This window comes from Molothrus ater, chromosome 28 (genome assembly GCF_012460135.2).
Source record: "Molothrus ater isolate BHLD 08-10-18 breed brown headed cowbird chromosome 28, BPBGC_Mater_1.1, whole genome shotgun sequence".
NCBI lineage: Eukaryota > Metazoa > Chordata > Aves > Passeriformes > Icteridae > Molothrus > Molothrus ater.
The window spans coordinates 618111-635980 of NC_050505.2; the positions used below are offsets into that span (position 1 = coordinate 618111).

The 17870-nt window shown below is 44.9% G+C and overlaps 1 protein-coding gene across 1 annotated transcript in view; it reads right to left on the reverse strand.

The window, feature by feature from the left end:
• Positions 1–17870, reverse strand: part of DOCK5 (dedicator of cytokinesis 5) — an 82965-nt gene that overhangs the window by 20484 nt on the left and 44611 nt on the right. The window contains exons 25-40 of the mRNA XM_036396555.1: positions 17362–17468; positions 16581–16717; positions 15813–15908; positions 14140–14238; positions 11899–11993; positions 11013–11091; positions 9885–9985; positions 9048–9106; positions 8429–8583; positions 6811–6896; positions 5105–5261; positions 3836–3876; positions 3662–3752; positions 3076–3195; positions 1966–2055; positions 1108–1212 (exon numbers count right to left, since the gene is read on the reverse strand). Coding sequence (XP_036252448.1) covers positions 1108–1212; positions 1966–2055; positions 3076–3195; positions 3662–3752; positions 3836–3876; positions 5105–5261; positions 6811–6896; positions 8429–8583; positions 9048–9106; positions 9885–9985; positions 11013–11091; positions 11899–11993; positions 14140–14238; positions 15813–15908; positions 16581–16717; positions 17362–17468 — 1618 coding nt within the window. The remainder of the gene's footprint in view (positions 1–1107; positions 1213–1965; positions 2056–3075; positions 3196–3661; positions 3753–3835; positions 3877–5104; positions 5262–6810; positions 6897–8428; positions 8584–9047; positions 9107–9884; positions 9986–11012; positions 11092–11898; positions 11994–14139; positions 14239–15812; positions 15909–16580; positions 16718–17361; positions 17469–17870) is intronic.

Consider the following 17870-nt stretch of genomic DNA (forward strand, 5'->3'; position numbering starts at 1 on the left):
CAAGGGCAACCTCAGATTTGTCTGAAAAATCCATTGCTGCACAGAGAATCATCAAAGAGGGCTGAAAAGGAGCTTTTAAAGCCACCTGCAATGAGCAGGGACACCCTCAAACAGATGCTGCTGTCCACAGAAACACATCCCAGATCACTGCCCTGCTCACACCTCCCAGCTTCAGCACAGGAATCTCAGCCAGGAGCTGATTTTGAATAAATGTACCAGGAAATTCTTAACTGCAGGGACCTGCCTGCCAGCCCTGCTGTGAGCTCCCTGAGGGACATCCCTGGGCACAGGTAGGAATTTCACCTCAGCCCCACTCCTGGCCACCACCACCCACAATGTCACCCCTGGCAGGTCTGTTCCACACACCCAACACCAGACCATGGCCAATCAGTGTCCACCTGGCAGTGGTTTCAGGAAGGGATGGATTCCAAAACATGGCCTGGAGCTGAAAGCCCTCCATGCCATCTCCTCACACAGTTCTAACTTAACATTCTTCTCCTTTTTTGAGCTTGGCTTCCACTGAAGACCAGAGCTTCAAACAGCTCCAGTCTGAGAAAGTAAAATGGCCCTGAATTTTAAATAACAGGAGTATTTTCAGCCTTGCTGACCCTGGATCTGAGTCATTCCTGTCCTCCACACAGATCCAGCATGCTCAGCAGCACCTTTGCACTTGAATTCTTCTGTGTGGGACAAATTCTCCCTGACCACTGAAATAATCTCTGTTATGAAAATTTGGCTGATTGAGGCTGAAAAGCAATGGGATAAATTCTTTACAGGCTGAACATTTCCTAACAGCAACAATCACATTTCAGAGGGAGCACAAACACAAAAGGTAAACTCTGCTTAAATCCATAGAAGAACTTATCAATCATCTAAAAAACCGACTGTAACACCCAGACCCCACTTGAGCTGGTAACACACAAAATTTCATCTCTGACTTGACTCTTTTTAGGCACTGAAATGCTCTGAAACACTCCTGGGATTTAGATCTGTCAGTGCCACTGGAAGCAAAAGGAGTTTGGCACCAAATTTTCTTGGGAGCTGTGCAGAAGTTGTGACTTTCAGGGTCTCCAGCAGTGCAGAAGTTGAGTGGGGAAGGATCCTTACCCTGAGGAAAGAGGGAAAACCCTGTCCATAGTATCCAACAGCAAAGTACTCGGGCTGAGGTCTCATGGCCTTCATGATGTTCTCATAAAAAGTAGCTCTTTTTTTCTGGAAAAGAAAACAACACCACACTTTCACTTTGGAATGCTCCAGGACACGTTCCCAGGGACAATTCCTGATCTCTGAGCTCTGCCCTCAGAACACACTTCACAACTGCTTTTTGATGCAGTCTCTCATCCTTATCCATTTACTTGATTAAATATTTGCTTTGTCTGGGCCAGCACCAACTTCATTTCCTGCTCTGCAGACATGAGAACAATGCCATGGCTTTAGGATTCCAGAAGGAGATTTGAAATCCTTCACTGTGGGAAAACAAATGAAATACAAATATATTCTGAATGGAAGAAGACACAAATGGTGACAAATGTCAGAGAACTGGCAGAAATAAAACTGGGCAGATGATTCTGCTGTGAAAGAACATAAAGACCATCTGGTTCCATCCTTAACCACTAAAAAGCAGAATTCAGAGCCAAGAGGATTCTGTAGCTCTGTGTTCATGCCCAGCACTTTTACCACAGGAATACCAAGGTGATGAGATTTATGGAGCCTGAAAATACACCCTGGTTGTTACTTCATTTGGTTAAGACCAAGAATTCTAAACATCTGCACATGGTATTATCATGCTAATTAGGAGGTGAAAAGACACCATGAAAATATTTATTCTACTACTAACCTTTACAAAGCCATGGGGTTAAGTTGGTTTGTTTGTCTTTAACATACATTTATTTTAGGCTTCTCCTGCTTGAACAGCATTAACTGAAGCAGTCAGCAGCCTGTTGGATATGGAGGAAAAAGCCTCACCAGGAGATTGCCCAGTCCCTCGTAGTCAAAGACCTTGTTCTCATACATGTCAGCCAGCTCCTTGCTCAGCTGAATGGCTTTTTCCCACATCTCCACCGAGGGTGAGGACAGGCAGGAGGGGGGAGAAGAGCACAAGCAACATGAAAGACTCAGTTAAAAGCCTTCATTAGCACAGATAGGTAAACAAAAATGCAGCTGATTTTAATTCAGGCACTACTTTCATGCTCTGCCAGGTTTCTCTCAGACTCTGCTGGGCTTTTTTTTTTTTTCTGCAGGGATTATTACAGTCATACAGATCTTGTGATTTGGAGACCTGAGAGTGATTTACAAAGCCAGGTCTCCACTGAGATCCTGACAGGACAAACTGGGAGGAGGAAGGACAGGTCTGAACAGCAGAGAGAGAAGCCCAGGGGTCTCCTCCTCCAGCAGCACCTGGACAGGGGCTCCTGGGGTTTGTCTCATCATGGGATCATGGAATTTGGGTGGAAAGGGACCTCAAAGCCCAGTGCCACCCCTGCCATGGGCAGGGACACCTCCCACTGTCCCAGGGTGCTCCAGCCTGGCCTTGGGCACTGCCAGGGATCCAGGGACAGCCACAGCTCCTCTGGGAATTCCATCCCAGCCCCTCACAGGGAGGAATTCCTCCCCAGGATCCCATCGAAATCCCCTTATTTCAGCTGGAAGCCATTCAGCCCTGGCAGCACCCTCTCTCCAGGGTGCAGCTCCCAGGGTCAGTGCCAAGCAGGGACTGACCTCTGCAAGGACTGACCTCTCCCCCTGCAAGCCCAAAACCTGACAGGAGCCCCCCCCCAGGGGAAGGAAGGGAGGAAAACACCTGCCCTGCTCCCATCCACCCAGAACCTTGAACCCCTTCACCTTCCAGACACTCTCTGGCCAACACAGGAACAGGATTTAAATGTCTCCAGACAGGCAGGTGCCCTGCTGATGGCAGTGTGGGGATCCCTGTCAGAACCCCAGCCTGGTGTGGAACCACTTCTGCTTTTCCCCTTTTAACCAACCCCAGCCTGCCCCAACCACACAAACCCTAAATCCACACCAGAGTGAATCTGCCAAGGCAGGGTTTGCTGCAGGACCAGGGTGAACACTCACCTTGCCCCTGTCAAAGAAGGAGATGATCTCCTGGTAGAGTTTCTCCTTGAGCTCCTGCTGGGAGTACACACAGAAGGAGTCTCTCTGCAGCAGGTGAGGGGCACAGGGCTTCTCTGACCACTGGGACAGGGAAAAAAGTAAAGGTGAAACAACTGGAACACTTCCAGAGAAATCCTTCCAGGGTGACCCAAAACAAACCCCTCATGGAGGCAAAGGAAGTTTGGCAGGGACACAAACCTGAGACATTCTCTCCCAGCTCACTGCAGCAGGAGGATGCAACAAACTGATGCTAATAATGATTTTTCTTTTATCATTATTATTTAATTATATCACTTATTTAATCATTTTATAATATACAATTATTATACATCATGTATGATTATTTAGATCTCATTCTATCATTATACATGTAACTATGCCATTTTAGATCTATCATTACATATATCATAGTTATAACTATTTTGCTGTGTAATCTGCAAGACTGTGAAGCCCCTTGATGATTCCAAGTCCCATTAAAAGCAGAAAAAGAAGTGCTTTGGTTATTCTGAGCTGTTTGTGCCTCACTAAAGCCCAAGCCCTGGGATACCTGGAGCAGCTCAGCGTGCAGGAGCAGGGTGTAGGCAGCCTCTGTGAAGTTCTCACAGTCTGTGTGCAGGTCCCTGAGCTTGTACAGATACCTGGGCAAAGCAAAACAATTCCTGGTGTGAAGGACTCCTGCAGCCAAGGGAGCCTTGTTCCCTAACACCAGGACACAGCCTACCTGATGTAAATGTCCTCTCGCTTCTTCTCCTTGTAGAAATTCTGCCAACAAGAGAAAAAGTCAAACATTGGCAATGCAGAGCAGCCCAGATTTGCAGAATCATCTCCAGACAAGTAACCTGAGCAGCAGTTTTAGGCATTTCAGGGATATTTGCTGTCATTTTGGCTGCTCAGCCCTGGGACCATCCCTTCATACCAGAGGGGCACCAGCACCTCCAAAAAGGGACAAATCAGGGAAATCACTTGTCTAAAGTGATACAGGCTCTTTGCAGGGGAACAGGGATCCCAGCCTTTACCAGGCACCTTCTCTGCCTGTGTCTCAAGGTTCCAGACTGGGAGGATCAGCCAAGGACTTGATTTTGGACTGCCCATCTTTTTGTGATTGTAGCTCCAGAGCCTAACTTGAGCACATCATTAACCAAAAATGGCATGAGGATTTCATTAAAATCCTCCTCTAGATGAAAAATAATTCCAAGGGGGTCTAGAAAAGCCCAAGAGAGGTGCCCAAAGCCCAGGGGATGAGTCTCCAGCCCAGGGGAGGTGCCCAAAGCCTGGGGGACGGGTCCCCAGCCTGGGGAGGTGTCCCCAGCACAGGTGATGAGTCCCTTGCCCAGGGAACGTGTCCCCAGCCCAGGGGAAGTGTCCCCAGCCCAGGGAGGTGTCCCCAGCCCAGGGAGGTGTCCCAGGGACGTGTCCCCAGCCCAGGGAGGTGTCCCCAGCCCAAGGGAGGTGTCCCCAGCCCAGGGAATGTGTCCCCAGCCCAGGGAGGTGTCCCAGGGAGGTGTCCCCAGCCCAAGGAGGTGTCCCAGGGAGGTGTCCCCAGCCCAAGGGAGGTGTCCCAGGGACATGTCCCCAGCCCAGGGAATGTGTCCCCAGCCCAGGGAGGTGTCCCCAGCGCAGGGAGGTGTCCCAGGGACGTGTCCCCAGCCCAGGGAGGTGTCCCCAGCCCAGGGACGTGTCCCCAGCCCAGGGAGGTGTCCCCAGCCCAAGGGAGGTGTCCCCAGCCCAGGGAGGTGTCCCAGGGACGTGTCCCCAGCCCAGGGAGGTGTCCCCAGCCTAGGGAGGTGTCCCCAGCGCAGGGAGGTGTCCCAGGGACGTGTCCCCAGCCCAGGGAACGTGTCCCCAGCCCAGGGAACGTGTCCCCAGCCCAGGGAACGTGTCCCCAGCACAGGTGATGAGTCCCTTGCCCAGGGAACGTGTTCCCAGCCCAAGGGAGGTGTCCCCAGCCCAGGGAGGTGTCCCCAGCCCAGGGACGTGTCCCCAGCCGTACCAGCACGTTGACAGTGCAGCTCATGCGGTTCTCCTTGCTCTCATCGTGCATGATGGTCCTGTAGTCCAGCAGGTTCTCCAGGAGGCTGCTGACCAGCAGGGCAAACACCTCTCCTGGGGCTGCCAGGTACTTGTGCTTCCTGCAGTGCTCCAGCAGCCTGCAGGACACCAGGACACTCAGCTGCACCTCCCAGTACTGGTAAATGGGATTTTGGTGTGAATTACCCAATTTGGGGGTGAATTACCCAATTTCCCTGGATGGACACTCAGTGCTGGACACCCATACCTGAGACAGCCAACTCAGGCAGGACAGGACAGCACTTGCTGGTCAAAAAAATGGAGTTTTTGTTGCTAAAAGCTCCAATTTTGCTTTAACTTTGAGCCTTTGAATCCTCTGAACTAAGTATCTGTTCTGTATCTTGATTTTATTGCTGGTTCTGGATCCACACACAGGAAATGAAGTCAGTACCTGGCCATAAAGCCATTTGTCTCAGAAGTTCCAGACTACCTTAAAGCAGACTGGACTCAAATAGACATTTCATACATTTCTTGTCACTAAAATTCTTTATTAGAATTCGACAAGTCTTCTGATTACATGGAATATCTTACAGCAATCTTAAAAAATGGATGCCAGATTCATTACTCAATAATTTTCAAAAATTACCCAATTACTTCCACTTGCAGCCCCCTCCCCAGTTTGGCAGCTGACTCTGAATTGCATCTCCAGTTTAGGGCAGTTAAAAGTGCAGAATAAACCCCTGATTTTTGGGCAATCAGCCCCAGAACACCTGCACAGCACTAAAGTCACTGCAGCTGCAGCAGCTTCCTGCTCATGGAATAATTAATGAATTAGGGCTTCTTTGCATTAGGAAAGCAGCCCAATAAAGTGTGAAAAAATATATAATGTTTAAATAATATCTATAATATAAATTAATATAAAAACATATGTAAATAATATATAAAATAATGTAAAAATATAATATATAAAATATAATATAAAAATATATAATATAAAAATAATATATATACTAAAAATAATAAAGATATAATATATATATATTATATTATATATATAATATAAAATAATATAAAATATATCGTACATAAATATATAAAATAGAAAATAAAATAAAAATATGCAATATGTAAATAATATATTAAAATAATGTAAAATATAATATATAAAATATAACATAATATAAAATATATAATATATAAATAATATATATACTAAAAATAATATAGAAAGATATAATATGTATAATATATAGATAATATATATAAAATAATGTAAAAATATATATAATACATAAATATATAAAATAGAAAATAATATAAAAATATGCAATATGTAAATAATATATATAATATAAAAGAATGTAAAAGATATAATATATAGATAATATATAAAATATAAGATAATAAAAATATATAATATTTTTATATATATTATATTATATATAATATATATAAATATAAGATAATGTTTAAAATATAATATATAGATAATATAGAATATAAAATAATAAATGTAATATAATACATAAAATAATCAATTTATTATTTATTAAATATTTTATTACTTGTATAAAATAATAAATGTAATATAATTTTTTAAAAATAAAAATATATAAAATATAAAATATTAAATAATAAAAATATATAAAAATAATGTATATAATCTAAAAGATACAAAATAAAACTTACAGCTTCTCCAGCAGGACCTTGTACTGCTCATCCCCTCGGCCCCCCTCCACCTCCTGGTCCAGCCTGGTGATCAGCTCGTTCTCAAACTGCAAGGACAAAGCCCCCAGGGAAACAGAGCAGCTCTGAGGAGCAGCCTGGGGCTCTGAGCCTGCCCCCAGCACACGCTGGCTTTGCAGGCCAGGCCCCGGCTGTTCCCAGGGCTGAGGCAGAATAAAGGGATAAAACTCCCAAATGCCGAGATTGGAGCAAGTGCTCCCTGTGTGAGCCCAGCCAGGCACGTTCTGGTGCAATGAAACCCTGATACCCCTGATCCCCACTGCCCAGCAGCTCTCTGCAGGCACTCACTGCCAAAGCGCCGTGCGGGGATTTCTGTTGCTGTTGTAAAGGTGAATAAACAGCTAAAATTGCATTTTAGACCCTCTGAGGGTCTCCAAACTCTTCCCAGGTTAAAGGTGAGCATTGACAGCTCTGCAAATGCGGGGAAGGGTGAAAAAAGGGGAATTCAGGGATCATCAATGTCATGGAAAGGCTCAGTCAGGACACAACTGGAAAGTCCTGAACCCTACAAACCACAGGGACTTCCCAAGGGGCTTGGCACAATTTTGGGTAGGGATTTTTTTGTTTTCTTTAAGTATTCTATTTTTCTATTGCCCTAGGGACAATGCAGAATAGTTGTAGTGAAAATAGCAGTATTGTGTATATATTGCAAATACATGTATTATAGTGTCTTTATATATATATACTTTTATATACATATTAATTTATAGTCCTATATAATGAATATACAATTACATTGTGTATAATACTGTATATATAATATTATATACTAAAAGATTGTCTCTTTTTACGTATTGTATATATCTATTTCATATTATAGTAATTATTATATATTAAATTATATATATTATTATATAATGAATATACAATTACATTGTGCATAAAACTGTATATATAATATTATATACTAAAATATTGTGTCTTTTTATGTATTGTATATATATTTCATATTATATTCAATATTATATATTAAATTATTATATATATTATTATATAATTATTTCATTATTATATAATGAATATACAATTACATTGTGCATAGTACTGTATATATAATATTATATATTACAACATTGTGTCTTCTTACATATTGTATATGTATTTCATATTATATTCATTATTGTATAATTATTTCATTATATATTATTATATAATTATTTCATTATTATATAATGAATATACAATCACATTGTGCATAGTACTGTATACATAATATTATATATTACAATATTGTGTCTTCTTACATATTGTATATGTATTTCATATTATATTCATTATTGTATAATTATTTCATTATATATTATTATATAATTATTTATAATATAATGAATATACAATTACATTGTGCATAATACTGTATATATAATATTATATACTAAAATATTGTGTCTTTTTACGTATTGTATATATATTTAATATTAAATTTATTATATACATTTCATTAGGATATATGTTATTATATAATTATTTCATCATTATATATATATTCCATATTATATTGCATTTAATATCTCTATATATTGTATTATTATATATTTGGGTTATATATGGCATCCCTTACCATGTGGAAGTTCCCATTCCCACTGAAGTTGAACTCACACTGCATCATGTCAAAAAAAATGGGAATTGTTGCTTTCCTCAGCTCAGGCTCTGGGACCAGGGTCACCTCCAGGATTGGCCCCACCATTGCTGGGATGAATTTGATTTTGTGGGGACCTGCAAAAAATTTAGAGTCAAATACATCCAGTGGCAGGATTTGGATTTCCCAATGTTTAAGCACATTATTCACACAACAACCACTCTGCTCAGAATGTGGATTTTATGTGCATGTTACTTAAGGAAGAATTAACAGGTTACAGCTCCAAAATTCAGGAATAGCCCAAGGAATAATTGAGCTGAATTGTAAATCACAAAAATGGCTCACTGAAAAATCCCACTCATGCTTTACATGGCAGAACATCCTTTGGAAGGAATCTAAGAAATTATCTCAGCAGCTGATGTGAGGAGAAAATCAGCTTTTCCAAGTTATTCACAGAAAAAAAGAGGTTTTTGTGTGCTGAAACAGCTGAACTGTAAGTGCATTTCCTCACATTGAACACGTGCAGCTTTTATGAGGAAATAAAGGATTTGAAAGGCAGCTTGAGAGCTGGAATAAAGATAATTCTTTAGCTGGAACTCACCCAGGTTATACCACATATCCCTGATTTTGAAGCCAATTTCTTTCCTCATGTCCCCATACCTAGATGAAGCATTGAAAGAAGAGATGAGAAAGGCCCAAGCACTGCAATGATCCTGGGAATGCTCCTGGAGGAGTGAATGGCAGAGCCACAAATGGACACAGCTCACTCTGCCAGGGCACTGCAGAATTCCTGGGAATTCAGATTTCCTGAAAGCTGCAGCCCTTCTGCTTCCTGCAATTCCACCCCACTCTGGTTGGGTTTGGGTGTTTTTTCCTAAAGCTTTAACCTCTGACATCAAGGCAATGCAAAAAGATTTCATTATCAGGCTTCTTCAAGCCACTTCTGCAAAAAAAAGGGGACAAATCCTAACAAAAGTCTGTGTCAAGATCCTCAGAGATATCCAGGCACCCAATTCCAAGGGAATGAAGAGGTAAAAGCTGCTCAGTAATTAAAAATTGCTGCTTTGGGGCTATGAATGGCTCTGAAATGAAGAAAAGTAAAAGGTGGGGGACTAAAAAGCTGGAGGGCTTTTAGGACTCCTCTGACCCACCTTCCACAAAAGCTGAGGAGTTGCATAAGGGAATTTTGGGAATCATGCCAACCTTTCCATTACAGACCTTCCAGTGGAGGGAGAGACCCCTGGCGAGGTGCTGCAACAGCTCAAGATCTGCCTGAGCAAACTTCAGCCAGCTCTAATTTACAGCCCTGACATCTTGTCCTGGCCACCCCTTTATCACAGTGCCCTAATCAGCATTTCCACAGCCCCTCTCCCACCCTGGGGTGTCTGACCAGCCCAAACGGAGCCTCCTGACAGCAAAAAGGGAAATGGGAACTCACTTCTTGATGATTTTGTTGCGTTTGGCCTGGGAGAAGGTCTCCAGCTGCAGGGACTCGTGAGTGAGGAAGGCCACGGCCAAGTGGAAATAGTTATTCCAGAGCTGGGGGGGAGAAAGGAGATTAAAATGGGAGGATGTTGGGACCCAGGACATTGCTCTGGCTGCCCTGGGTGATTCCAGACCCTGGCAGGGGCTCAGAGCCCTTGGCACAGAGTCACAAACACCTGTGCCTTGGATTTTAGCCCATGGAAACAATTCCCAACTTTGTGTGAAGGTTTACAAGCCACAAGAGTTTGAGTAGAATGATAGTGAATTTGTCACAGGGTGAAAAAGTAGAATTTTGGGGATTTAGAATGGGGGTTCAAGAAGCAAGATGGAGGAATCTGGGCGTGTCCTGTCCTTCTCCTGCTTCTTCTCCTTCTCCTCCATCCTCTGCTGTGTTGGTGACACTTTTGGATTGGTTTAGAGCAGAGACAGACTGTCTAACACGGGTGATGGGTATTGGGAAGTTATTGTAAATAAAGCACAGGTAGTTCTTAGTATAAAAAGCCAACACCACCCCAAGGGCAGGGACTGTGCCCCAACCTGACCTGCTGGACAGATCTCAGCAGGTCAGAGAAGGAATGGGATAGATGAGAGAAAATAAACAACCTTGAAAAGCAGAACTGATGAATCTCAACTTCTTTGGTCGCGGGGCTGGGAAAAAGAGACTTTAACACCTCAGGGTCATCCCAACCACAGAAACCCGAGGGGAGGAAACAAAGGAAAAACAACAACAGGCACAAAAAAGCTGCCCTGCCCCAAATGTAGAGCTCCCTCCATGAGGGGGGGAACCTCAGTGAGCTACAGCCTGTTAACAGTGGGGTTTAGCTGTTCTAGAAGGTCTGGGATCCATTAGAAAATGCAGAAAAAACAGGACTGGGATCCATAAGAAAATGTAGTAAAAACAGGACTGGGATCCATAAGAAAATGCAGAAAAAATAGGACTGGGATCCATAAGAAAATCCAGCAAAAACAGGACTGGGATCCATAAGAAAATCCAGAGAAAACAGGACTGGGATCCATAAGAAAATGCAGAAAAAACAGGACTGGGATCCATAAGAAAATCCAGAGAAAACAGGATAATCACCTGGAGTTCAAAATGAGTTTGATCCAGGAAGAAGCGGTTGAGGACGGAGGTGAATTGGTTCACTGCCCGGAGGAAAACCCTGAAGAGACAAAACCATCAAATAAAGGTGATTCTGTACCCAAAATCAATGACACTGCAGCTCTAGGCTCACAGCTCCTATGTGTAAGCTCAGCAGACAGCAACAGATGCTCCCAAAAAGGCAGGAATTCCTCTAAAGCAGGGAACATTCAGGCAAAGTTAACCCTTGGTTCAACAGCCTCAAGTTGCACTGGGGAGGCTCAGGGAAAATTGGATATCAGGGAAAATTTTCTCTCCGGAAAAGTGGTTAAGCACTGGCCAGTTCTGGCTTTAGGTTTCCCATGTGATTCCCCCAGAACAGAGACCAAAAAGGCTTCTCTGGTTTAAACTGGAAAAAAGACCCCAGGGTTTGATTTCATTCTTCTGGGCAGGACAGAGATTTCCAATTCGACCAGTGGAAATGCACAGGAACTAAAAATAGCTGGAATCTGATTGAAACCAACCTGAAGTGGCTGGAGAAAATAAGAAGAAAATATATAAAAATATCAATAAATAAATAAATGAAAAGGAAAAAACATAAATGAAATCAATAAATTTAAAAAAATAACAAGAAAACTGCCACATTTGAGTCACCCTCCTGTCAGGTCCAGGGAGGCTCCAAAGCCAGACTTTAGTCAGACTTAAGCCTGTACTTAAACCAGACTTAAGAAATAAAAATAAATAAATAAAAATAACAAGAAATAAATTAATAAAAGGGCATAAATAAAATAAACAATTTTTTTTAAAAAACAAGAAAACTGCCTTGTGTGAGTCACCCTCCTGTCAGGGATGCTCCAAAGCCAGACTTAACCCAGACTTAAGCCTGTACCTGCTCTGCATCATGTTCATGACCATCCAGTCAGGTGCATACACGTTCTTCCCAATCAGGTCCTTGAACATAATGAATGTTTCCATCAGGAAGTCCTGTTGGAAAAATAAAACCCATCAGGCTGCACGTGGTGGGTTTGTGTCCACGGAATTACAGGAGAGGCTGCTGTGACCTCATGAAATGCAAATGTTTGGGAGTGCACTGATTAATGATCGTGCTGATTGGCAATCAGTGCCCAGCCCTGCCTAACAGGGGCCTCTCATTCTGTGGATACAGCCCAATAATGAAATTATTCCTGACATCTCATCCATCCAGTGGCACAAGGATAAACAATTACACGGAATGTTGGTCTGTTTAATGATATCTGTCTTTGCTGTTTTGCATTAAGCTGTGCTGGAGCCGTGCACAAGCTGGATTAGAGAGCAAAACCAATATTGCAGGGCTTGTTCCCAAATCTCTGAGTGGTGACAATGCAACAGAATGGTCTAGAAAGCCTGAAATTACAATGTATTTTCACTCACTAATTAGAGTTAAATCTTTCCTGGTCCTGTTTAAGAACAGTTAAGGAGAGGCAGTGAATATAACATCAGAGATGTGATTTAGAATTATCCTACATGATTGTAGAAAAGACACATTTTGCACCAACACCCTCCAAACAAGACTTCAAACTTGGAACAAACAAGGTTGAATTGCAGAATGAAAGAGAAAAAAAAAGGAAAATGAACAGAGATGAGCAAAAGAAGGGAGTATCAGGAATATTGATCTCCTCCTTGTGGTCTCTGCAGGTACAAAAGCCACTCTGAGCTCTTAAATCAATTCTATTCTCTGCAGCAGCACGTTAATATTCAAATGTGAGAGGGACACAAAGAAGGTCACAGGAGGAACCATCCCCTTAAAATGATCACCAGCAAAAAATCTGTTGAGCTGAACAGTTTGGGCTGAAGAACTGGCAAGATATTGATGGAGAAATGGGGAACTTGGTGCTGCCTCAGTAAAAATCCTTTCAGCATTATTAAATCAGAGCCTGATGAGAGGGTTGGCCTTGACACGGGCACCTTGAGGACATGAATTAACTCCTAAAAGTGCCAAACTAACAGGGAATGATGCCAAGGCAGGGCTGGAAGTACCAGCACAAAGAAACCCAATAAAGAACAAGAAAAATAAAAGCAGTTATTGCAGTAAAACAAAATTTTCTGTTGGTATTAACAACTACTACACCACTACAAAGGCAGGTTTGCTCCTGTAGATTTAAAGGTGTAGAAAAATCAGATTAGAAATTATTATTTCCCATGATCATCCTGAAAATCTCACTGGATGAACCCTTCCAGAATTCCTGAATCTGCCTGATTTGAGCTTTTTTTCCTTCCTTCCTTCCCAATAAATGATTCAGGTAAGATAAAAGCAGTCCCAAACCTACATGAAGTGTGAGTGACCTGTAGATGGCTGTGTTGCTCCACGCTGACTCAAGAGCTGATTTTGCAAGTGATTTTCTGTGAAATTCTGTAATTCCAACTGCACAGGGGAAAAAGGGATCACCTTGGCTCCCCAAACTGAGTTCCAAACCTTCTGGAGGGTTTTGGTACAGGAAGAACACAACTCCAGGCCCTTCTCCAGCTGGTATTTCAATAAACAGCCCCCTCCCAATTGCAAAATAAGGAATAAAGGGACATAAAAGCTCCAACAGTTCTTGTGTTCTGCACCAGTCTTGCTGAGATACTAGTCTGGGCCATTGTGGGGAGTTTGTTTTCTGCTAATTTTAAGCAGAAAACCCCTCAGAAATGTATTTCACCTTGTTTCACACCCGGAGTTTTTGGGGATGTGAATTTTTAACATTCTGAGAACTTTCTGCATTGCTGCCACTAAAGCAAGATTCAAGCATTTAATTAAACTTCAGAGGAGGGAAAAGAATGAGATATAAGAGAACAGGGGCACAAAGTGAGAGCCAGACAATGAAATGCTTTTCTTTTCTATCTTCATTCCCTCTTCTGGTTCCTGACTCAAATAATTTTTTACCCATTAAAGATGTTTTTCCTCAATGCCACAAATGCTGCTCTTGGGCTCTGTTGAGTCAGCAACCCCCCAATACCCAGCAAGGGTGGCAGGAATGAATTCCCAGAAACTGTGGCCCCAGGAGCCACTGCTGAGGGTTTGCTCCCCCCAAACTGAGCAGAGCAATGACCCTGCAGAGCAGAGTGCTGCTGCTGGGTGGGCTGAGCTCACTTCCCAGCCAGGCTGACTTACAGTGATGTCCTGCCGGGTTTTGAAAGTGTTGATGTAATAGCTGTAATGGAAATCTTCCATCTGCCTCAGGATGGCTGTCATGCAGGCCACGAAAATACCCTGCAGAGGGAAAACCACAAATCACTGGGTATTCTCCTGGGTTAAGCACTCTAACTGCTAAGTGTGGCATGTCAGTGTGACCTGATCAAATATCACTGATCAGAATCCTCCTTATCTGTGTCCTGACATCAACCTGAGACTGCTCCTCTAAACCAGTCAAGAATTCCTAAAATTCAAGTTTGAAATCTGGGTGTTGCCTTCTTTCTCCCCATGGATCACAAGAGAAACACATCCTACAAACACAGAATTTTATTTTATATATATTGATCCACTCCATCAGATCTTAAAGATCTTTTCCAAGCTGACTCTGATTTTCAGATTTAGCAGGGCCAGCTGCAATTCTCATGGGTGGCTCATAAAAGTGATCCCAGACTTACCAAGAATCAGGTAAATCCCCAGCTCCTGGCTTCCCCATCCTTCTGTACATGAACTCCAGGGTGAATTAAAACACCCCAGAGCTGCCTGCACCCCTCAGCTGCCACCCAGGGGTCAGAAATGCCCCTGAGGGGTCTCATCCCCCAGCATTTCATCCTGCTGAGCCCAGGTGACAAAATGCAGCAAAGATCCTGTGTCAGGCACTGCACTGACACAAAATTCTGTGCACAGGGGCCAAAAGGAAATGAAATCACCCCCAGTGACTCAGCTCAAACTGGAGTGGGATAACCTGAATCCTAATCCTCAGAAAAACACCAGGAGCCACGGCTGGGTGGCACAGAAGCCCTGCAGGGCAGGGACAGATGAGTTCAGCAGGCACTGCTGCCCACTGAGAGCTCCCAGGGGATGAACCCACTGCCAGGGAGTGCTGGGGAAGGAGGGAGGGCTCCTAGGGAATGAACCTCACAGTTAAAGGTCCTGGGGAAGGGCTCCAGGGGATGAACCCCTCATAGAGCTGCTGGGGAAGCAGGGGGGGCTCCCAGGGGAATGAACTCCTCAGTCAGAGCTCTGAGGAGGCAGAGGAGGCAGGGAAGCCTCCCTGAGACTGAGGAACCCCTCAGTCAGAGCTGCTGGGGAGGCAGGGAAGGTGGGGAAGGGCTCTCAGGGACTGAACCCCTCAGTCAGAGGCAGGGAAGGGCTCTCAGGGATGGAACCCCTCAGTCAGAGGCAGGGAAGGCAGGAAGGGCTCTCAGGGGATGGAACCCCTCAGTCAGAGCTCTGAGGAGGCAGGGAAGGTGGGAAGGGCTCTCAGGGGATGGAACCCCTCAGTCAGAGGCAGGGAAGGTGGGAAGGGCTCTCAGGGGATGGAACCCCTCAGTCAGAGGCAGGGAAGGTGGGGAAGGGCTCTCAGGGGATGGAACCCCTCAGTCAGAGGCAGGGAAGGTGGGAAGGGCTCTCGGGGATGGAACCCCTCAGTCAGAGGCAGGGAAGGTGGGAAGGGCTCTCGGGGATGGAACCCCTCAGTCAGAGGCAGGGAAGGTGGGAAGGGCTCTCAGGGACTGAACCCCTCAGTCAGAGGCAGGGAAGGTGGGAAGGGCTCTCAGGGATGGAACCCCTCAGTCAGAGGCAGGGAAGGTGGGAAGGGCTCTCAGGGATGGAACCCCTCAGTCAGAGGCAGGGAAGGCGGGAAGGGCTCTCACGATGTGCGGGCTCTGGCGGCTCATCCCGATCACCGTGCGGTTGATCCGGCGCAGCAGCCGCTCCATCATCTGCTGGATGTGCAGAGCAGTGGCACCCTGGGGACAGCCAGCAAGGGACACTGGAGACCATTCCTCAGGCACAGCCTTCCAGGGGCAGCTCCCTGTGTGGGAGGACTGCCCTGGCAGGGCTGAATTTCATTAGGGGAAGTAGAAAAAGGAGATTTAAGTGCACAAGCAATTGATTCAAGCACTCTGGGATTCTCTGGGTGGAGAATTCCCTTAATGGATCTGCCCCAGCTTCATCAGCTCATCCTGGGGCTTTGACATCTCTTCTCTGACCAGCTCAAACCTCTCTGTTCACAGGCACTCAGAACAATTCCCATGGCCAGAGTGGGAAGTGCATTTTTCTGGCTGAACAGTGATTGTTGTCCCTATTCCCTATAACAGAGAATGAGCAACCTCCTCATTTTTATACCATGTAATACTTTGACTTGCTCCAAATTACTGAACAAGCCACCAAAGCAGCTGAGATGACATTTTGGTCCCTAGAAAGGGAAGTAAATGCTTCTAGTAGTGATAACAACTAATTCAACCTTTCCTGGCTCCTCTTCAGACAGAGCCCTTACAAAGAACTGCACAGCAAGACATCACAGTTTCTATAAATATCACAATTCTGACTCATTAAAGCACAAGTAGAGGATGTTTCTTTACTGTGACTTCTCAAATAAGAACTGAGCTGAACTGGCAGCCCTGAGAGCGTGTGCTCACCACATCTTTGCGGTCCAGGACCTCCAGGACACTGCTCAGGAGCTGGGAGCTGGCCTCGTGGTCGGGCTTGCTGGAGTTGTCATCCAGCTGCCCACTCAGCTGATCGATGAGCAGGGGCAGGAGGGCATCTCTGCACTCTGCAAAGTGACAAGGGACAGAGCAGAGCCTCAGCATGCCCTGGGTATGGGCACCTCACAGGAGGGTCCTGCTCTGATCCCGTCTGGGACACCAGAACCTGCTTAAAGCCACTGGAGTTATGACAAATGGGCTGGAGAGTCATAAATGATCAGTATTTGAATAATGGAATCTCAGAATAGGTTGGGGTGAAGGGACCAAAAAGATCATCTCATCCTACCCCTGCCATGGGCAGGAACACCTCCCACTATGGCCCAGGGGGCTCCAGCCTGGCCTTGGACACTTCCAGGATCCAGGGGCACCCACAGCTGCTCTGGGAATTCCATCCCAGCCCCTCCCCACCCTCACAGGGAGGAATTCTTTCCCAATATCCCATCTAACCCCACTGTTTCATTTATAAATTCTGTAAATTCCATCAAACAGCACCCACAGCTTCTCCCTCCTTCTGAATCACCACCCTGGATCAGGATCTCACACATTAGGCATTATATAAAGACTGGACAGCAAAAACCCTCAGTTCTTCCATGGCAAGAAATGTTTCTAGAGTTGGATTTAGTGGTGGACTGCCCCTGATGACTGTCAGGGAGCTGCTTGTGAAGGCTGTGTGGGCCCTGGCAGAGCCCAGAGCCTCCCAAGTGGCACTCACCAGCCTGCTTGAACAGGTCACTCTCCACGATCTTGGTCAGGCAGTTCAGCTTCTGCCGGACCAGCTGGTTGTCAGGGATGCTCTGGATGAACTTGCAGAAGAGGACACTGTGGGCAACCCAGAGGGAGCAGGGGGTCAGCACTGCCACCCAGCATCAGCCCAGCCATCCCCCACAGACACTGCCCTGCACCTGGGCCACACATGGAACCACAGCACCCCAGAACGGGCTGGGGTGGAAGGGACTCAAAGCTCACCAACTCCAGCCCCTGCCATGGCAGGGACACCTCCCACTGCCCCAGGATGCTCCAGCGTGGGAGGGATGGGACAGGCACAGCTCCTCTGGGAATTCCATCCAACAGGCACATTACCACAGAGCCCTGAGTGATTTTCAAGGGACTCAGCACAGGACTTGAAGTCCTGTTCAGGTGTTGGGGCATGGGTTGGACTCAATGATCTTTAAGGTCTCTTCCAACCTAGTTACAGAATTCTGTGAATTCTGTGAAGGTAAA